The 21,157-nt window shown below is 36.2% G+C and overlaps 5 protein-coding genes across 5 annotated transcripts; 1 reads left to right on the top strand and 4 right to left on the bottom strand.

Annotated features, from left to right (window-relative positions):
• Window positions 1-141: 141 nt before the first annotated feature.
• LOC111464797 (outer envelope pore protein 16, chloroplastic) lies at window positions 142-2,279 on the bottom strand. The gene is made up of 6 exons (XM_023109033.1): window positions 2,001-2,279; window positions 1,855-1,906; window positions 1,741-1,772; window positions 1,538-1,571; window positions 1,253-1,320; window positions 142-564 (listed from the first exon to the last, which is right to left on the bottom strand). Exons 1-6 carry the CDS (start codon window positions 2,112-2,114, stop codon window positions 424-426), a joined length of 441 nt encoding a protein of 146 aa, XP_022964801.1. The 5' UTR covers window positions 2,115-2,279; the 3' UTR covers window positions 142-423.
• Window positions 2,280-4,707: 2,428 nt separating this feature from the next.
• LOC111464742 (RING-H2 finger protein ATL64-like) lies at window positions 4,708-5,184 on the bottom strand. Its single transcript, XM_023108983.1, has one exon. The coding sequence runs from the start codon at window positions 5,182-5,184 to the stop codon at window positions 4,708-4,710; it is 477 nt and encodes a 158-aa protein (XP_022964751.1).
• Window positions 5,185-7,779: 2,595 nt separating this feature from the next.
• On the bottom strand, window positions 7,780-8,226 carry LOC111464741 (RING-H2 finger protein ATL39-like). Its single transcript, XM_023108982.1, has one exon. The coding sequence runs from the start codon at window positions 8,224-8,226 to the stop codon at window positions 7,780-7,782; it is 447 nt and encodes a 148-aa protein (XP_022964750.1).
• A 1,513-nt stretch (window positions 8,227-9,739) lies between these two features.
• LOC111464794 (glucan endo-1,3-beta-glucosidase-like) lies at window positions 9,740-11,944 on the bottom strand. The gene is made up of 3 exons (XM_023109027.1): window positions 10,734-11,944; window positions 10,052-10,343; window positions 9,740-9,988 (listed from the first exon to the last, which is right to left on the bottom strand). The coding sequence occupies exons 1-3, from the start codon at window positions 11,769-11,771 to the stop codon at window positions 9,858-9,860; spliced, it is 1,461 nt and encodes a 486-aa protein (XP_022964795.1). The 5' UTR covers window positions 11,772-11,944; the 3' UTR covers window positions 9,740-9,857.
• Window positions 11,945-12,101: 157 nt separating this feature from the next.
• Window positions 12,102-15,108, top strand: LOC111464796 (methyl-CpG-binding domain-containing protein 5-like). Its single transcript, XM_023109032.1, has 3 exons — window positions 12,102-12,581; window positions 14,301-14,414; window positions 14,504-15,108. The coding sequence occupies exons 1-3, from the start codon at window positions 12,162-12,164 to the stop codon at window positions 14,726-14,728; spliced, it is 759 nt and encodes a 252-aa protein (XP_022964800.1). The 5' UTR covers window positions 12,102-12,161; the 3' UTR covers window positions 14,729-15,108.
• Window positions 15,109-21,157: the final 6,049 nt, after the last annotated feature.

The following is a 21,157-nucleotide window of genomic DNA, read 5'->3' as shown; positions in this document are numbered from 1 at the left end:
CAAGTTATATATACGTTGAAGTCCAAATTTTTCATGACAGACTTGTTTGCTAGATTAGAACTAGTGCCACGTTGTCCACGAAGTCCAAATTTTTCATGACAGACTTGTTTGCTAGATTAGAACTAGTGCCACAAATTAACATCATAGGAAACGTCACTTTGCAATAAATTTGTTCCGTAAGACATTAAACTAAAGCTACGATTACAGCCTCAACAACACATGTGGCTCTGATTGATGAAGAAAGAAGATATTTCTATCACTATCTTCTCTTTTTTCTTCCATGTTTTAAGGCTGCAACTCTACGAGAGACTAGTTATTCTGCAAAAAACTGAAAAGGTTTGAATAGACTGAACATGATTCCATCGTCTTCAATCACCATACCTTCTTCTCAAGAGACATGAAAGTGGTTGGAAACCTCGGCGCTTAAGTAAGGTAGTTTATGAACTCTGCTGCAGTCGCAACAGCCCCTCCTGTAATTGCATCGATAACGATTTTGTCCCGGTTGCTGTTGCTCGCTGCCGATACCATAGCCCCCGTCAAAGCACCTCCAATCATTGCATTTTTCTGAAACAAGCTCAAACATTTAGATCCCAAGACAAACAACCTATTGGTGATATGCCCAATTAGAAACCATAGCAAGCAGACAACCGTCCAAGCCCACTGCTAACAGATATTGTTCTCTTTGGACTTTTCCTTCGAGATTCCCCTCAAAGTTTTTAAAAGGCGTTCGCTAGGGAGAGGTTTCCACACCCTTATAGAGAATGCTTCGTTCTCTCACATTCAACCCCCTTTCAAGTCCCAACATAACATAATCAATGACGTCACTCGTGTTCTAGGGCGTTACAATATCTGCTAGTGATGGGCTTAGACTGTTACACTACAAACTTCGGGGGGAATTCTTGTTTGAAATAATCCAGACAACTAAGGCCCCAGTTCTACAACCGGAAAGAAACATTGATTCTGTTGTTGTAAAGATATAATCATTTTAATCAGAGGACTATTGTAAGTAACATTGATAATATATCTAGGATCTCGAGAAATTTTGTTTCTGGGTTGTTTGAATTTTCTTCTCCAATCTAGGATCAATACATTCTACAAGGTGAACCAACAATCCAGAACAGTGATGAGAGGCAGAAAATCAAACAGAACTATGAAAATATTCCCAAATAAACACAGAGAACTGGAAGCAAAATCTAACAGAATTACTTGAACTTGATTTAAAGGATGAGTTTGAATTTATGGCAAAACATACCCAATCTCTTCTGCCGCGAATCCTTTCTACCCCATACTCCATACCGACGTAAACTCCGGCCACGGTTCCTGCGTTCAAACAGAAAAGAATCCTTTACCCATCTTTTCAAATGAAATATCACCATTGTTTCTGAAATTATGGCCAGATTTTCTAATCTCATAAGCTTAACTTCCAAGAACAATGAACCAAAAGCAAAATCTCATCAAATTGGCTGAGGTTTACAGATGCTGAAACTCATCCACTAAGCTAAGTACTTCATAGAGGAGTAATGCGATCTATACTTACCCCAGTATGCACCTTCTTTACACATTTTCTTCAACTGCAATAGAAGCTAAGATGTATTAGGCGAATAGATCAAAAGACCATAAAGAATCTATCTGTTTCCTAATTACGCACTTTATGAACATTCTCAGAATGAAAATTTCAGCAATCAAAAGCCATAAACAACCAGACTCCACAAGTTGAGACACGAAGCAAGAGACACTAACCGTGTTTTCAAAATTGTGACTAGAAATCGTTCCTGAAAAAACAAAACAACGCCATAAATCACTGCAGAAAGGAGGAAACCAATTTCTAACAACATGATACGCATCAACCAAAACCTTTTCTAACGACATGATACGCATCCTCGGCAGCCGCTCGGGTAGCCGCGACCTAGAAAGAAGCAACAGAACAGAACGCATTTAGATTATAGACGGAGCAAACGAAGAACAGAAAGAAAAATTCAGAAAAACAAAGAGAGACATACGGATCCGATCTTCAAGAAGCCATCCACGGTGAGGTTGAGGAAGGGGTTGCCCATGTCGATGACGACGTCGACCTTGGGCGTGGATAAGGAACCGACGAAGCCGGTGCGAGGCATGGTGTTGTTCTACAGACTGTGTGAGAGCGAGGGGATTGAATGTGGAGGATGGCGCTGAATGGATCCTTGAAGCTACAGAACAAGGAATTTGCCGCTCCAGATGATTTGATTTTGTTGGGAGTGATTTTGTACTTGAATTTGGATTGTTCTTCTGTTCACCGTTGATTTGGCCTTTTTGTTGCGTGCCCCGAGGCGACACCTCCGACCCCGCCACTCTTGGCCGTTGGATGTTTCCTCATCCCATTACAATTTTCAGCCGTCCATATCTTTCCTTCAATTTCAATTTATTATACCACTTTTATTTTTATTTTATTTAAAATTACATCTAGACAAAATATATATATATATATATATATATATATATATATATATATATATATATATGATTTGGGCCTAATTAGAGATGTTCACGAGGTAGAGCGTGGACGAGAAATGCCCTTTTTCAATCCTCTACGAAATTCTCTATTTATTTTTTTAAGGACCAAGTCGAGACGTGAAATTAAGTGAGGACAAGAACAAATAATATAGTTTCCGTCTCTTAGCCCCATTTAGCTAATTGAGAAAAATTAACTCGGGTCGAGACGAGAAATTGAGTTAGGATAAGAACAAATAATATTGTCTCTGACCTCATTTAGCTAACGGGAAAAAATCAGTTTGAGTCGAGACGAGAAATTGAGCTAGGATAAGAACAAATAATACTATCCTCTCTTCTGACCTCAATTAGCTGATTAGGAAAAATCAACTCAGGTCAGAGACAAGAGATTGAGCTAGGACAAGAACAAATAACATGTTCCTCGTTTCTGACCCCATTTAACTAATTGAAAAAAATCAGTTCCGATCGAGATTAGAAATTGAGCTAGGACAAGAATAAATAATATAATTCTGATAGGGACGTCTTTTTCATCTTTAATCTTTTAAATATTTATTTAATTCTTAAATTTTACAAAATATCTTAAAATTTTTAATTTTGTGTTAAATAAATTTTCTGTCTCAGACACAAAATTAAAAAATTGAAGAATTTATTTAAAATTTAAAATTTTAAAACTCCACAAAATTGAAAACACATTTAAAATTTTAGAATTTTTTAATTGATTGAATAAAAATTAGGTTAAAATTTTAAAAAATTAGAATAAGAAATAAAAATTAAAGGAAGATTCCTTGCTTCTATGTTGGAGTGATTTCATAAATATTCCTTTCTTAACCTATGGGACTTCGTTCATGAAAGTTGGTAGAAAAAAAAATGAAAGATAAAAAATATTTAATAAGAAACAAAAAATAATAAAAAACTTTAAAAAAAAAACAATATTAATTAGTAAATATTTAATGGAATTATTTTTTTCGGTGGCTCAATCATAAAATCTACCAATTTTCACTTAATATAAGAATGGTCGAGGTGTTCAAAAATCACGATCAACTCAACATTAAATTATGAAGTTATTTTGATTAGATTTAGTTGGTTCTCGAGTTCCCTTAAAACTAAATTGATTTGAAACGAACCAACCTGAATATTTAGCCTATAGAATAAGGGAATTCTTCCGGGAAGTGTTGCAACCGTAGAAGTCAAGGACACAGACCAAGTTACCCCAAATTGGGCTTGACTTCACAAACTTCCGTGGGTCCGTTGACGTCTTTGAGGGGTTCCATCATAAAAGATGGTCTATTCATCTTCCACTTCACATCAAACTAGAGACATCTACATTACTTGCGAGGTCGGGACACTGTGAGGACTCGCTCTAAATGGAAAGGGATTCTTAGGAACTTCCCATCTCGTTTAATATATATATAATTTTTTACTGTATTAAAAAAATAAATTAATTAATTTTGATTCTCTAATTATAATATCGATTTGTTATGATTTTTATAAATAAATAAATAAATAATTTATATTTAAAAATAAAAATTTTGAATTAACTATTTTTTTTAAAAGGATAATAAATGAATTTTTTTGAAATTGAAACTAAATTACAAATCAAATCCAAATCCATAAATTTACTACTCAATTTTAATATACATTTTGAAAAATTACCCTCAAAATATTTTTTTTAATTATTTAGAAAAAAAATAGTTTGAAAAGAATTATGAAATCAAATAAAATTAAAATAAATATACGTATATAAATTATAAAATAATAATAAATTTGAGTTGGTTATGAAACAAATTAATTTTAGGTAAATTAATTCATAAAACTCATAGAAATTTTCGTTTATTTGATCCGAATATCCAATCTAATCGTAGTAAATATTGTATACAATAAAAAATATAGCTGTAAATTTCCTTTGATATGCTCTTGGACTGATGAACTCGGTAAAACAAGCACTAAAAAAAAGTCACTTCTTGAATAAGGTAAATCTGCTTCTCTCTCGAACCTCGATAAATGAGCTTCTTTCTTCTTCCAGGTCATCATAAGAAACCGCCATTTTTTAGAAACACTAATTATCCATTTTCTGCGTCTAGTTTGGATGCTCCTACTCTCAACAAATTTCTGATCAGGATCGTGGAACTCTAGCTCGAGAAGTAAGTAATTTGGTCCTTGTCGGGTCATTATTGTTTATCCAACCATCAACTTTTAAAATGATAATTAGGGTTTAACCAATTACGAATTATTATTCTCCGATACAACACGAATCAAACAGCGACACAAAGGGCAACGACTCCCGATCCTCAACCACTGATCGATACAAACCTTATGGAAACAATGACCACAACGATCAAGAACTCCACAAATCTCTTCCTCTTCAAACCCTTCAATGCAAATGGCACAGTAGTCATCGACATCGGCTTCCTCCGTCGTTTTGATGTCTCTATAAGCGACCTTCGTGACAATGGAGGCGGCTTCTTCCTCCGCCGTGTTCGATCGAGGAGGCGGTGCTGCTATCGACTGCTGTTGTTGCATAAACTCGGCCCGAAAACGAGCGAAGAGTCGCGTTGCATGGTTTGTTTGCTCAACATCGAGGGCTCTAGTTTGATACTGCATGAGGTGGTTGTGATAGCAACGAAACATGAAGATCGGCAAGAACACAATGATAGCAATGGCGCTCAATACTATGAGACCCATCAGCTCGTGGGACATATTGGGACTCATAAACGTCGTCAGATTTAGGAATGTTGCTGAAATCAGCGGAGATGGAAGAACATGGATTGATCGATTTAATTGTTATATATATATCTTATGTGGGAATTTGAATTCCTTTTAGGATTTGGAATTGGCGTATTAATTTGCACAAATAATTTTTGATATTTTATGGTTTAAGATAAAGATAGGATTTTATCGACTTTGAAATTTGAAATTTGTGGCTGTACATCTCAAGTCCACTGCTAGTAGATATTGTCATTGTTTAGCTTATATTGTCCTTGTTGAAGCCCACAGATATTGTCATTATTGGGCTTATATTGTCCTTGTTGGAGCCCACTGCTAGTGAATATTGTCTTGTTGGGCTTATATTATCCTTGTTGGAGCTCACTCCCAGTAGATATTGTCATTATTGGGCGTATATTGTCCTTGTTGAAACCCACCGTTAGTAGATATTGTCATTGTTGGGCTTATATTGTCTTTGTTGAAGCCCACTGCTAGTAGATATTGTTATTGTTGGACTTATATTGTCCTTGTTGGAGCCCACCGCTAGTAGATATTGTCATTGTTGGACTTATATTGTCCTTGTTGAAGCTCGTTATTAGTAGATATTGTTATTGTTGGGCTTATATTGTCCTTTTGAAGCCCACTGCTAGTAGATATTGTTATTGTTGGGCTTATATTGTCCTTGTTGGAGCTCACTGCCAGTAGATATTGTCATTATTGGGCTTATATTGTCCTTGTTGGAGCCCACTGCTAGTAGATATTGTCATTGTTGGGTTTATATTGTCCTTACTGGAGCCCACTGCCAGTAGATATTGTCATTGTTGGGCTTTCCCTTGTGTACTTATCCTCAAGGTTTTAAAACACGTCTATGTTGTGCACGTAAATGGACTTTTGAACCGTCGTCAAATTTCAATTGATTTCTGTGTCACCCGAAATTTAACTCGCAAACTTCATCTTCATGACTCATTTTCCAAAATTTTCGAACTTTTCTCTCTCTTTGCACATCGGTTCCTCCAACAATTACACGCATGTCTCCGTCAACCTTTTATTTTCCGACCACACATACGAAACCTAAATAACATCGACAATCGGCGCGATATATTTGTATATTTCCCCTCTAACCTTTGATATGCTAATACAGAGATTTGTATATTTTTTGTTGAGCTTCTAACCACAACCTTGTGCACTCTCACGTTTTTGGATTTTTTGTGATGCTGAGCATAAACGGAAATACTTGGACGGTTTGAGAGGATGAAACTGTGAGGTAATGTAGATGGTTTACCAATTTTTCTCCCGTGAAATCGACGACTCATAGAAAATCACGAGATCAAAAGTTGAATTTAGTAGTTCTTAAAAGTTCTCAATTATTTTCTATAGCTCAACGTTAAATACGAAAATAATAAATTGGGAGAATTAATTTTTTAAAGTTTTGGTTTTGTAAAATATAAGCTCTTAACTATTTTAGTTTGAGCATTAACTTTTTTATTGATTTCTTCGGATTTTGTTTTTGATTTATTTTAATTATCGGTTTAATTATTATTTAATTTTTGTGGAAGGGAATTTTAATCGAATTTATTATCATAGATACTCACCTAATTTTATTTAAATTCGGTGTTTTCCTTATCTTTCAAATTTAAAGCCTGATTTTAAAAAAATTAACTTTATTCCAAAAAAATTACATAAATAAATAAATAATGAAATAAAAACTTTAAATTTAACTTACCTAAAAATATTTTCACATTAAAAATGTATAAATTTCCTTGCCCTAATCTTACAAGTTCTTTCGATATCTGAATTAGGCTAAACAATAAAGTTAATAACTTGATAACCTAACCAAAATCATAAGGATTGGGTTGAATTAGATTTTTTTTCTATTTGAGTTTGGATTGAATTTTTAAAAATTAAAAAAAAAAAGATTTGATTCAGATTACAAGTTATTTTTTTGGTCGACTTAAACAGACCAACTCGAAAATAGATTACAACTGTGTTAGTGATGCATTATTATGATTAGAACTGTGTTAGTGATGCATTATTATGTAAATATTATTCAATATTTGAAATTTAAGATTTATTTAAAATACATTGTGAATAATTATAATTTTTTAAAAATAATTAAAAATAATAATATTAATTCAATGATCTAACAAAAAGGAAGACTGGATTGAGTTGTGAATTTTATTTGAATGACTAGTTTAAAAAGGAAGACTGAATTGAGTTGTGAATTTTATTTGAGTGACTAATTTATTAACTCAATTCCTCAATTCCTTAAATCCTTGTCTCAATTAGATCTTTAATTTGAGATAATATGGGCAATTCTGAGAGAGTAAACTAATTTTCAGCACTAAAAATTTGAAAAGAACAGGTCAATAAAATGGATCCATAAACAACTACAACACAAACAAACTATGATTCTCTAGAACTAACAAATCAATCAGTTTTGATATTTCAAAATCATGATGGAACAAAACTCAAACAGTTGGTTTCGATTCAAGAAAGGCTAACGATGAACGATGAACAATGAACAAATAAAATTATACACAATTACGAACAAAAAGAAAAATCTAAATCGCAAATAAATAAAAGAATGTTTCAAGAGCGATGAGCAAAAATGAAACGAACATGAACAGGGGAACGACAGAGAGGACAATGGCGTTCATTAGGAAGCCATTGATCGATGCAAAATCGATGAAAAACGTGTTTGCATTTTGGAAGCATTCGACAAATCTCACCTTCTACGAATTCATCTAAGCAAATCGAACAATCCGCATTTTTCCCTACCATTCCTCGCTCTCCGTATTGAAACAGCCTCGTCGAAATCACCGCCGTCGCCCCTCCTCGATCCTCTCCAGAAGATCCTACCGCCGACCTTCCGCCTTCGATATCTCGGCTTCGATTCCAGTATTTATGTTCGTAATAGGTGTAAATGAAGTACATGATCGTCACCGCTAGAATGAACAGTCCGGCGAAATTTAGGAAGTCGAGATCCACAGTTGATAGAACGTCGACGGATAACTCCGGTGAAGGTGGCGGAGACATGGTTGTTATAGCCTATCGAGGAGATCGCCGCCTCTGGTTTTTACTGCCGCCGGAAAGATTCTGAGAAAATTTTCTGATCTTTTTCATTTGTTTTTAGTGATGCGAATGAGATTCTTAGCATTCATCAGAGGTCTTCTTATTGGGCTTCATTCATAACCAGAGCCCATCTTGAGGGCCCACCACAAGCCCAGAATCAGTAAGGGTATTTATGTAATTATATAATTACATAATTTAAAACATATATATACGTATAAATTCGTATTTAAGGGTATTTATATCATTATTTATTATACCATTTATGAAAAATCTTTAGAAAAAAAATAATATCTCACTTAAAAAGAATAAAGTAAAAAGAATATTTTGAAAATAAATAATTACATTTTAAAATATAATATATTTTTAAAACTAACTACAAATAAATTTGTAACGACTCTAGATTTCTACTCGGAGTTTAAACTTTATCATAAAATATAAACTTCATCTTAAAACATTGTCATAAACTTACGTGTTCCAAAACATCTTTAAAACGACCTAACGAAATATTAAATGAAACAAATAAGCATTAAAATTAAAAACATCATATTCTAACATAAGTTTAAGTACATGCATGTGTATGGCGGTTGGATGATGAAAGTCCCACATCGACTAATTTAGGGAATGATCACAGGTTTATAATAAAAGAATGCTCTCCCCATTGACATGAGGCCTTTTGGGGAAGCCCAAAGCAAAACCATGAGAGATTATGCTCAAGACAATATCATACCATCATGGAGAGTTGTGTTCGTTTAACAATGGCATGTATCATCATACAAGACCCATTTTTAACACTAAGTCCAACTACATTGCATTGCCCGAATCCATGTTGTAGTATATTTGAAAGAGGTTGACCTCACGGCCCCCGAGCCCCCTTTCTCCTCTGTCTGGTGCCAACAGTTCATCACGGAAGAAAGAACTCACTCAACCGAAATCACTAACTAATACTAATAGAATAAAAAAGACCATGAATCAATTAATTATTTTTTTCAAATTTATAAAGAAAAAACGTTTGAACATTCCAGATTTTGGAAGGTTCTCAGACCGCCGTACGACTTTCAACGCCGATGGGAATCATATTCCAATTCTAGTATGCCTAAACTTTTTTTAATGTATAAACACATCTATTCCAAATGAAACTTTCCGAATTCCCTCTTTTTTCGCATAAAAACATTGAAAATCAATCAAATCTTCATCTTCCCCGTCTTCCCCATCTCCTCCGCCGCTGCCGGAATGTTTCAACTAACGATGAGGATAACAATCGCAAGCGGCTTCATGTTGGTGGCGGTGGTTTGTGCTCTAATGATTGCGTTTATGTTCATTTTTCATTATTTTTACCTTCAACCCCGCCGACAGATCCAAACCAGAGTCCACGACTCAGAATCAAATTATAACTCGCGAGGAGCACGGCGGCAGACAGAAGAAGATTCCCCGGCCGCCGCAGTGACGATCGGAGCTGCGCGATATGCATGGAGTGATTATTAAGCGTAGAGGGAATATTTTTCATTGTTATTTAACTCCTTCAAGCTTTACATTAATTGAGTTTTGTATGTAAATTATATAAAAAAAAAAACACCAAATCTCACTTTTGTTTCAAATTAGTAAAACACCGCCACACCAACCACCGCAATACATGCGAGCGCCACCGCCCCGATCATCCTACTGGTCATCCCCGCCGATTTTTCGGTTAACTTTTCTTCATCGAACGGGTAGCTGCAGGTCTCATAACCTGTAAATTCCATTGAAATTTTAACCGGAATTTAAAGGGAGAAGAAGAAGAAGAAAATCTTACTGGGGTCGGCGGCGGTGAGGATGGCGGTGTTGTTAAAGTCGCAGTTGAAATCATGGCGGCCGGCGGACTGAAAGTAAGCGTTCATGGCGTACGAAGCATGTGACCGGACTGTATTGGGATTGTAGCAGGCCCCGCCGGCTTCTATGGGCCCACACTCCACTCCGCTGCTACACACGTAGTCAATATTCTTCTGCAACGCTTCATCTGACACGTCCGTTTTCGGCACGCACCACTTCCTCCCCACATATAACGGTTCTGGTGCGTGTGCGTTTGGAGACGTGGGCCCCATTGACTGTTACATTAAAATCAACGGTTAAGTTCGTCTGCAATTCATTAAAAAATAAACAAAAATAGAAAAGAAAAACAAATTGACTATATTGCCATGATAAAAAGAATAAAATGTAGGGTAATTCCGTCCAAATAGAAAAAGAACACGTGGCTTTGGCTTTCTTGGACAGCTGGCTTGGTGCGACTCCTACGCGTCGATTTTTTATTGGTTGCAAAACAACAAGCTTACAGGTAGAGCCATAAATCAATTAGGAATCAACACGTGTACATGACCAATGACGTTCTGTTTACTACGCGTGTGCTTGATGTACATTTACTAGAATGCCCCCGCCGTATTCGGACCTCAGTCCGGCTAAGGCGGTATGGGTTTTTTCTACAAGGAGAAGCGGTTTACCGGTTGGTTCAGGATGATGCCGACGTCGTAGACCGGAGTTAGATCGGGTTTGAAAAGGCCGTAGTTCCTCTCAGAAGCCGACGGTTTGAGATTCTCGTTGAAAAGAGCGAAGACGTAAGTTTCGAAGGTTCTGTTCGGCATCAATGGCGTTCCGATACCGGAGTTGACAAGCTTAACGAGATTCCGGTTGTACGAAATGGCGTTCTCCATGCTCACGCCGGGTTGATTTGGGTCGCCGGCGGAGGGCCAACCAGTCTCCGCCACCACGATGTCCACGTCGCCGTAACCGAGCTTCTTCATCGCCGAGTAAACCGCATCCAGCTGCGCGTCGAACATGTTCGTGTAGTGCATTCCAGTGACGTTGTCGAAAACCCCGGCGTTGGGCTTAAACAGCGCGAAGTCCAGCGTCGCCGGTCTGAAACTAAAAAAGGGGTACGGATTCACCATGAACGGCGTCTTGGTCCGACGGTGAAACTCGAGGATCGGAGCAAATATGACACGGTCGTACCCCCGCCGGAACCGCCCGTTACTCGGCGGCTCCGACGCCGACAAAATGCCCAACGAATGAGGGGTTGAAACCTTGATGTCCGAGATATTCGCGAGCCTCAGAGCGGAATGTAAAGCCTTCATCGCCGGGAGCATATGCGCTATGAGATTCTTATCGGAAGTGGCGAGAATCTCATTCCCGACGGCGATGTAGTTGATCAGAGTGTTGGGGTAAAACGGAAGAACGTTAATGGCGACCCAAGACTGAGCGGCGGGGAGTTTGGCGAGGGTTGGAATGTCACCGTTAACGACGGAAATAGTGAGGGCGATGCCGGTGCCGGCGAAGGCGCGAAGGATATCGGGGTTGGCGTCAAAGATCTTGACGCGATCGATGGAGGTTTGGGATTTGAGGAAGGCAGCGACCTGGAACGGCGGAGGGAGGTTGTCGGCTACCGTGCCATAGTTGACGCCGATGGAGTAGGCGGCGGAGGTAAGTCGGAAGAAGAGAGAGAAGAGGCTGAGGAGGAGAGGGAAAAATGGAGAGGAAGCCATGGTGGGAGTTGAACAGTGAAGTTACAGAGAGGTGGTTATTGAATCAAGGAAGAAGAGAGGTGGTCCCCACGCATATAAGGATTCGTTTGGGCCCTTCATCGGCCCATTGATGAATAAAAATGGGCTTTTAAGCCCAATTATGAATTTTTGTAACGTTGAAGTTGGGCCAGGCCCATAATCGGTTCATTGATGACTAAAATCTTTGGGCTAATCAAGTAAATAAAAATTAAATGGGCTTTAGGCCCAATGAGGAATTTTGAATTTTTGAAACGTTGAAGTTGGGCCAGGCCCATTATAAAAGTGGGAGCCGCAATAAATAATCCCCCCGTCTTCTAACGTTCACTTTCCCTGTTTGCTTCTTCCTCTTCGTCTTGCAAAGCCCCGACCCACATGTCTGCTTTCGGAACTTCGTTATCGGACCCCGACTGGCCCCGCCGAGATCCGACCCGATTCAACTTGCCTTTCTCCAACCACCTTCCGCCGGACCCTCTCCTCGACGCCGGCTCCTTCATCGACTCCTCCGCCGCCCGATGTGGAACCCTTCCTTCTTCCCCTAACCACTCCCGAGATCTTGACCTGAATCATCGCAAGAAGGCGGAGACCTCTTCCACTCTCCGATCTCCATTCCGCGCTGACCCTCTCAACGCTGGAAATGGAGATTCTCCCGCAACTAAGAAGCTCTCGGGCTCCAGAGGGACTGACGCGTCTCCGAAATCCGCTTCGTCCGAGAAGCCTAATTGGTTGCCGCCGGGCTGGATTATGGAAGATAGAGTTCGCACCTCTGGTGCTACAGCTGGAACAGTCGATAAGGTGAATTGATTCCTTCTCTTTTGACTAGTATCATTTCGATGTTGAATTTTGAGTTCCTTTTCTTGACTGGCGTTCTTGAGTTTTGGAAGATCGTGTTCAAAGTGGAGATGAGTCATTTTTGGTAATTGTTCGACCATGCAAGTAATATTCTGTTCCATGGCTCAGATTACTGAACTTCTCTATGCAATTTAATGTCCGATGATAGAACAGGGCTTTACCGTCGCTGGAATTTTTTTTCTTCTACTCTAGCCGTTGGACTCTTGGTTTAGATTTTTCTACCAGTCAGGAATGATTTTTCGGATGAAAACATGAACCAATTAGAAGAAATTATCATTGTTTACTGAAAATGATCTTTTGTTTGTGCTTCAAGGGGTTGGTTGTAGTAGCCGTCCCTTGTCGATCGTTCTCTCATCAATTATGGAAAAAAAGAACTGAATCAAGTAGTAAAGGGTTTAGTAATTACTTCTGGAATGTGATCATCCGAAAAATGGATCACTACCTAAATTCTCTGTTGGGGATTGCAGTTTTAGTTACCTGATTGGGAATTTTTGAAGTTCCGTAGGACAAGTAAACTACAGGAATTCATTTCCTTCCTCTCTAAATTTGTTTAGGGAATTCATTTCTCATTTATTTGGTGAGTTCATCTGACAATCCGAGCGATTTTGTCGTGCAGTTACGATATCGAACTATCTTAGTCCTTTTCTCTGGATAGTGAACAAGCCTCGACGAACTTTGATGTAGAGTTAGGTGCTTCTTTGGATTTTTGGTACTCTAGCTACTTACCATTTATATGAAATCAATTAGCATAACAGAGCTTGGTTGATTAGGATGGAGACTATCGTTGGAAAAGGAATAACAAAAGCCTCCACTGTTATGTTTATAGCCTGTTCATAAATGATGAAGATCAAATTGTAGGATAGTATTTGGAACTGCCCAAGCCCACCGCTAGCAAATATTGTCTCTTTGGCCCGTTAGGTATCATCGTCAGCCTCACGATTTTAAAACGCGTCTACTAGGTAGAGGTTTCCACACCCTTATAAGAAATGTTTTGTTCCCTTCTCCAACCAACGTGGGATCTCACAATCCACCCCCTTGGGGCCCAACGTCTCGCTGGAACACCGCCCGATGTTTGCCTTTGATACCATTTGTAACAGCTCAAGCTCCCGCTAGTAGATATTGTCCGCTTTGGCCTGTTACTTATTGCCGTACCTCACAGTTTTAAAATGTTTCTGCTAGGGAGAGGTTTCCACACATTTATAAGGAATGTTTCGTTTTCTTCTCCAACCAATATGGGATCTCACCTCTGTATGCATGAGGGTGAATAGCTCTTGACTCGATACTTGGACTGTTGCTTGGTGCTTGATATATGATGCTTCACTAAGAGTCATGTTTGAGATGGATTATACCTTAACTTTGTATTCATAAATAGCTCTGTTTAAAAGCACATTGACATTGTCGATAGACAAAACAAATGCAAGCAATTAAGTACGGTCACAAGTACCATTTAGCATTTAATGATTGACTACGAGTTCGAGTGTCGTTTGAATTGAGTGTTTTTTTTTTCTTTTTTTCATGTCACGTTGAATTAGTTGGGAGCATGCTTGGGCCCATTTATTTCTTGAGATTCCCCTTTCTTATTATCCTGCTTTACATATTTATTAAACAAACAAACGGTAGAGAATGTCAAAGGAATCTAATCCATCCTCATGTTTCTTGCAGTACTACTTTGACCCAGTTTCAGGTCGTCGATTCCGGTCTAAGATTGAGGTTCTGTACTTTCTGGAAACAGGAACATTAAGGAAACGTAAGAAATCGTTAGATGGTAATGGGATGGTGAGTCGAAAGCTAACATTCCTTCTTTTGCACCCAATGGGATATTCAGACCTTCTCATACGTTTTATCGCTTCGATTTACAACTGCAGTCTGCTGATGGCCCCGAAGAACCCAAGAACAAAAAATCTTCCAACAATGCTAAATCTGCTCCTTTAAACTTTGATTTCTTCAATGTGCCTGAAAAGGTTGAGTGGGTTCTCACAGACCCTTCTCAGGAGGCTTGGACGCCGTTCATCAACAACGAGAAAGTACCCCAATCTACTAAACGCGAATGGGTAGCAGCATTTAAACTCCTCAGCCGATCAAAAGTTTGAGGTTTGAAGGCAATTTCATCCCTTTTGGACACTGTTTGGGATACCCATTCAGGTCAGAACCATCCTCCCTCCCTCTAGTGGCTTCCTATCTCCAATTCTTTTGGTCTTTTTTTTGGATGGAGCAGGTGAGGTTGAGGGGGAAGTGTTGTGAAAACCAGATTTGGTTAGAAAAAAAAACATGAATCTATCAAACTGACTATGTCTTGGACTGTGAAGAAGTGATCAATTTTGTGTAGACGAGGGGCGGCTGAGTTCATTATGAATCAAATGTATTTGAACGAGGGGCTATTTCATTTTGGTTCTTATGGTATTGCTCTTCATTTTGATATATAGATCTGGATTTGTTTTATGATTCAATGTTCATAATTTTGTGGTGATAATTTTGATGTTGTTCGTAAGTTAATTCCCTTTTTTTTAAAATAAAATTTGAGGAAAGATTCATTTTGCTTACTGTTCTTGTAAATCTTAACCTTAGATTTTCAATTTCACCCAATTAACTCCTAAACTCTTGATTAAGGGTGTAATTAATACTCTTAATTAAGGTAAGAGTTGAGTTTATTTGTCTCCGAGTATTATGGTTTGATCATTTATCTCAGATTGTGGCCAATCTTTCTAACGGCGTGCTAGATGGACTGAGGGCTTGAAAACTTATCACTCTTTTGTAAGATGTTGAGACGTCATATTACACGAAACTATCGCTTATTATCGCTTATTCTATAATGTTGTCACCTAACAGCCCACCTAGAAGAGCGTGTGAAAACTTATTGCTCATTCGTAAGGGCGTTGAGACCATGATATGTTACACGAAACTGTTGCTTTCTTTATAATGTTGTCACACAGTAGCCCACTAACCTATAAGAGCACATGAAAACTTATCACTCCCTCGTAAAGGCGTTGAGGCCATGACATGTTACATGAAGTTGTCGTTTACTCTATAATGTTTTCACACAGCAACCCACCTAGAAAAGTCACTCGCTCTCAGCCAAAAGAGCGCATGAAAACTTATCACTCCCTCATAAAGGCGTTGAGGCCATGACATGTTACACGAAGCTGTCGTTTACTCTATAATGTTTTCACACAGCAACCCCAACCCACCTAGAAAAGTCACTCACTCTAAGCCAAAAGAGCGCGTGAAAACTTATCACTCCCTCGTAAAGGCATTGAGGTCATGACATGTTACACGAAGCTATTGCTTACCCTATAATGTTTTCACACAACAACCCACTTAGAAAAACCACTCGCTCTCAGCCATCTAAAAGAGCGCGGGAAAAATTATCAGTCCCTCGTAAGGGCGTTGAGACCATGACATATTACACAAAACTACCGCTTTCTCTATAGTGTTGTCACATAGTAACCCACCTAAAAAAGTGCATGAAAACTTATAACTCCCTCGTAAGGGTATTGAGACCATGACATGTTTACACGAAAACTGTCACTTTCTCTATAATGTTGCCTTAAAACTCCCTCGTTCTATAGTATTGTTGCCTTAAATAAGCATGTCCTCCTATTGCTTTCGATCAACCATTCACTCAACAACAAAACATCGATTAAAACAAAATAAAAATTTGTATTTTGACAAATATAATTTTACTTATAAATATGTTTTTTTTTAAATTAAAAAAAAAATGTTAGGTAAAACCTACTATATAATATATACCCTTAATTCACTTCATATAAAATGTCAACAGAGTTAGTCAATCTTTTTGGCCATTGTCATAATCTCCAACTCAATCACCTAAATTGGTCCTTTTATTTTCATTTCAATAATCTTAACTTTTTGACTCATTCAATGTTTTTTAGAACAATATATATTTATTTATTTATTTATCTATTGAAAATGGTAACATATTCCAATAATTTGTTTTTACCTATTGACTTTTACTGGTTCAAAGGGGTAATTATCTCTCGATTTATCACAAACGAAAACAATCTTACGAGCGTTGAAAATAATTACCATTGTGTTGATTTGTGGGAATTTTTTTTTGCTCTTTTAATGTATGGTTAAAAATATATGAACTAAGTTTAATTGAAATATCTCTGTCTAGAAACCAAAGTAGCGTGAAATTATTATGGTTATTTTCGTATAATCAATCTTTTTAAAAAGGGAATGTCCACTTTTTTAATTATTGGATTAACGTGTTTCAATAAAAATAAAATTGCAATATTAATGCTTTTTTGTGTTCAAAATAAAAGCAAAAGGACTTCAAAATGCAATATAAAAGTAGAAATAAGGGAAAAAAAGGGGGAAAAAAAAGGGAAAAAGGGTTTTAAAAAGTATTATTCTTTTCAACCAATTAATGATTATTTGAGGAAATACCCAAAACTTTAAATAATAATAATAATATAATTAAATAAATAATTTTTGTATTTTGTTTTTCTTTTGGTGGGTGGGAGATGGAAAAGACATTTATGTTGACTTTTGTCCTGCTTGAAACCTTATCAACAACGTTAGGTAGCTTTGTTTGTATGTTTTTTTTAATAATTATTTAATGATATTTGCAAATATTGGAAAATGTATTTATGAAAAATTAGTCAAATCCAATAAATCATATTTGAAAAAAAGAACTCTAATTAGTCAACTATGGAGTAATTTAATATTTGAAAATAATTCAATTCTTCTAGATCTTTTTTTATCTCTCCAAATAGAAAGAGATATATATAAATGAAACGAGAGGAATTTTAAAGATAAGATAGCTAAGAAAGACTTAAAAAAATTTAAAGTCACAACTTATATCAATAAGGTGCACCTTCCTTTTCGATGGCTTGATCTTAAAAATTTCATGATTAAACGTGCTTTACTTTGAGCAATTCTATGTTAGGTTACCTCTTAGAAATATTCCTAAGATGCATATGAGTGAAGACAAATTATGTTTGAAGGACTCGTGTTGGTTTGTGGGGATAGCCTTCACTTTTAAGAAGTGAGGAGTAAGTAACGTGACCATATGGTAGAGAATGTAGGAGAGTGTTAGGGTCATCCAAATTTTGAATCTTGATCCGAATCCTGAGCGGGTTGTTACAAATTTGGCAGCTAGATGACGCATATCAGGTAGATGGGATCTCATAGCCATCAGACGAATGTCTACTTTGGCATGGTCACTTATTTGTTCCCGACAATGAGGTGATTAAGAGGAAAGTACTAAAAAGGCCCATGATTCTTCTTATATAGTGTACCTCGATGGAACAAAGATGTATCAGAATCTGAAGGTACAGTACTAATGATCAGGAATGAAAAGAGATATCGAGAAAATATCGGTATTTAATTTCATGATCTATCCTTGTATTTTTTTTGTTACTTTAATCAATTCTCAAGAAATATCAGTATTTCGTTGTCTATAGTTTTATGACAATGTTGAACTATGTTAATATGTTACAATTTTCACTCATTGTTTTTTATTGATTTTTTTTTGTCAATAATTATAGTTTGATTTGTGTTTGTGTGTGGACTTTTAATATATTTTATTTAAAATTATATTCGAATAATTATAAATTGTGGATAAATAAAACTTTAAAACAAAAAATTGACAATCCAACCCAGACCCAACTAGAAAATAGAGGGTTGGGTTGGGTTGTGAAAAGTTTCGGGCTGGGTTGGATTACCAATCCAACCAACCCGAACTTTTGAGTTTGGTCAAAAAAATCCTCCGACCCGACCAACTCGGACTATGTACATCCCTACTAATGATCGAAAATGAAAAGAGATATCGCAGATTATGTGAGCAGATGCCTAACGTGTCATCACCTTTCACTAATCATTTGTGATATTATATGATTTAAGACTTAGGGTTAGTTGAAATTAATATAGTTAAAACAGTTGTTAAAGACTATTTTCATGATTTTTACCTAAAATGACAGAGATATGTTTGACAATAATAATAATAATAATAAATAATTAAAGAGCAACTATATAAATATATGTTTTAATTTTTGTATGGAGGATGAGACAAAGATATTTATGGACATAATAAATTCCCCCAATTATTATTCTAAGTATATGTTTTTGAAACAAGAATTTTTGTCCCATATGTTTGTGTTGCATCATCCATGCCACCTATTGTTTTGCATTAAATGTTTCCTAATCCAAATATGTCATTTATGATTATCATTTATTTCGACCCTTAAATTTTAGATTTACATTTCTTATAATAGCGTGAAAATCTCTCTCTAGACGACAATACGTTACAAGTCAAAGCAGACAATATCTACTAGCCGTGGGTTTAGGCTTTTACTTGAAATGATGTTAGTATTGGCTGTGTAATGACGAATTTTCCTTTCGAGCCTACCCTTCAATGTTTTCACACCCTTACAATGAATGTTTCGTTTCTCCCTCCAACTAATATGGGATCTCACAATCCACTCCTTGGGAGCCGGTGTCCTCGCTAACAGGCCGTTTAGTGTCTGGTTCTGATAACATTTGTAACAGCTCAAGCCCACCGCTAACACATATTGTCCTCTTTGGGTTTCCGGTTTTCACATCTTTACTAGGAATTTGTTGTTCCTCTCTCCAATCAATATGAGATTTCACAAGTGGTCAGTTTAACACCACATATTTCAAGAACTCGAACCTCTTACCTCTTGAGTCGGATGTATATATCTAGATCAGCTAAACTAGATTTAGCTTGAATTTCGGTCGCATTATGCGCGTCTTTCACTTAAAGCTAATCTTTTACTGAAAAGTTCAAACTCAAAGAGCCCAATTGATACACGTTACGACCCGAAAACCGAGCTAAAGGGGACCCAATCAAATTCAATAATTCCTTACCACCCATCAAACTAGAGGCTGCTGAATTTGAATACCGTTTTCAATTATTGGATATGCTGTGCTTGTAAAGGTTGGTCGGCCGCCTCACAATCACCAATTAATGTCATCCATCAAAATCAAACAAAATTTAAAATAAAATCATTTTAATTGCATTTTACGTCTAAATTTATAATTCCTTCCCTTCTAAAATCTATTTAATTTATCATTTATATGAATAATTATATTTGTTATTATCTCGGTTTCACGAATATTTTTTTTTATGTAAAACAATTTTAATCTTCCGTTCAACGATCTAAACTTTTGTTGAACCAAAACTTTGAATCAAAGAAATTAACACCTATTTATACAAAATTCGGATCAACTAAAAAACAAGGCAATAATTAGATTATCTCCTAATATAAAAAATCTAGAGCCTTGTGAGATACGACATGGATTCGAGTCTTTATAAGAGTTCTAGCATACGCGTTTTAAAACTGTGATGTTAACGACGATATGTAACAGGTCAAAACGGATAATATCTACTGACGGTGGGCTTGGGCTGTTACAATTATGGTCATGATTGACCAGTAACACTCCACTACCCTTCAAATGCCCATTAACCCTAATCGACAAGTTTGTAACACCCGACTGTCCTTCAAATGCCCACTATTATGACTTCCAAATCTCCAAATGATCCTTCCTCACTCGAGTCAACTTACAACACATAAAATGGAGGTTGCGAATTTTTTCGCCTTGGATCGTGTAATAAGTCCACTCAGACTTATTGAAAGCTAAATTTTTGTCTAATAAATTTATTAATTTTAAAAAATAATAAATATTTATTGGACAATAAATAAAAAATTCCAACAAATAAAAATAATTCTTCTTTCTTCTAGATTATATATATATATATATTATATTAATAAAATACTCGTAAACTTTTTATTTTGGCTCAAAAAATAAAAATAATAATTAAAAAATCGTTTAAAAAGGTTTGTTAATACTTAAATTTTTTAATAATTTATGAATTATACATTCAAAACATATTTTTATTAATTTATTCGTTATTTTTTCTTAAATTTTGTGATATGAACCAAGAGACATCTATCATACAATATACTTCAATAAAAATGAGAAGAAAATATTGTTGAAATTATCGAAAGATATTTCAATTTAGAGTTTTTGTATTTCATTAATATATTTTAAGACTTTTATTTACTTTAAGTTACAATTACTTCAGGGTTAATTATGATCATTAAGTATGAATGTTACACTTGAAATGTCTTTAATAGTTTCATTTTGAGGCTGTATGTATGTTATGTTTGTGAGTAGATTTGGAAAATATATTAAAAGAGCACTTTCCTTTAGCCAATGGCTAACTTTGTTCGCAATTGTATGTAGTTTAGGTTGCATGTAGAATCATTCAAGTTCGACATGATCAATGTTGCTTGTGAAGTGATTCGAATCTCAAACAAGTATTCTTGCGTTGAGATATTTGATCAACAAGAATCATTCAAGCTTGACATGATCGATCTTGCTCCCTTTGTAGTGATTTTCACGTGTCACTTTGATTAAAAAAAATTAATTTGTAATTGAGATCATTTAGTTATTTAAAATAAATATGTTATACTAAATTACAAAACAAAACACACGGTTATTATATGGCAAAGTCAGAGCATTGCAGTGATGGA

Source organism: Cucurbita moschata, unplaced genomic scaffold (assembly GCF_002738365.1).
Source record: "Cucurbita moschata cultivar Rifu unplaced genomic scaffold, Cmos_1.0 Cmo_Scf00031, whole genome shotgun sequence".
Classification (NCBI taxonomy): Eukaryota; Viridiplantae; Streptophyta; class Magnoliopsida; order Cucurbitales; family Cucurbitaceae; genus Cucurbita; species Cucurbita moschata.
The sequence above is the reverse complement of the archived record's forward strand: the minus strand, read 5'-3'. Positions and strand labels throughout refer to the sequence as shown.

Bases quoted from the DNA above. Each gene is read 5' to 3' on its own strand.
- LOC111464796 (XM_023109032.1), top strand. From the start codon at position 12,162: ATGTCTGCTTTCGGAACTTCGTTATCGGACCCCGACTGGCCCCGCCGA. The intron at 12,582-14,300 runs GTGAATTGATTC...TGTTTCTTGCAG, and splicing joins CAGCTGGAACAGTCGATAAG to TACTACTTTGACCCAGTTTC. The intron at 14,415-14,503 runs GTGAGTCGAAAG...TTACAACTGCAG, and splicing joins CGTTAGATGGTAATGGGATG to TCTGCTGATGGCCCCGAAGA.
- LOC111464794 (XM_023109027.1), bottom strand. From the start codon at position 11,771: ATGGCTTCCTCTCCATTTTTCCCTCTCCTCCTCAGCCTCTTCTCTCTC. The intron at 10,344-10,733 runs GTAAACCGCTTC...TTAATGTAACAG, and splicing joins GCATCATCCTGAACCAACCG to TCAATGGGGCCCACGTCTCC. The intron at 9,989-10,051 runs GTAAGATTTTCT...TGGAATTTACAG, and splicing joins CCTCACCGCCGCCGACCCCA to GTTATGAGACCTGCAGCTAC.
- LOC111464742 (XM_023108983.1), bottom strand. From the start codon at position 5,184: ATGTCCCACGAGCTGATGGGTCTCATAGTATTGAGCGCCATTGCTATC.
- LOC111464741 (XM_023108982.1), bottom strand. From the start codon at position 8,226: ATGTCTCCGCCACCTTCACCGGAGTTATCCGTCGACGTTCTATCAACT.
- LOC111464797 (XM_023109033.1), bottom strand. From the start codon at position 2,114: ATGCCTCGCACCGGCTTCGTCGGTTCCTTATCCACGCCCAAGGTCGAC. The intron at 1,907-2,000 runs GTATGTCTCTCT...GCTTCTTTCTAG, and splicing joins GCTTCTTGAAGATCGGATCC to GTCGCGGCTACCCGAGCGGC. The intron at 565-1,252 runs GTATGTTTTGCC...AGCTTGTTTCAG, and splicing joins TTCGCGGCAGAAGAGATTGG to AAAAATGCAATGATTGGAGG.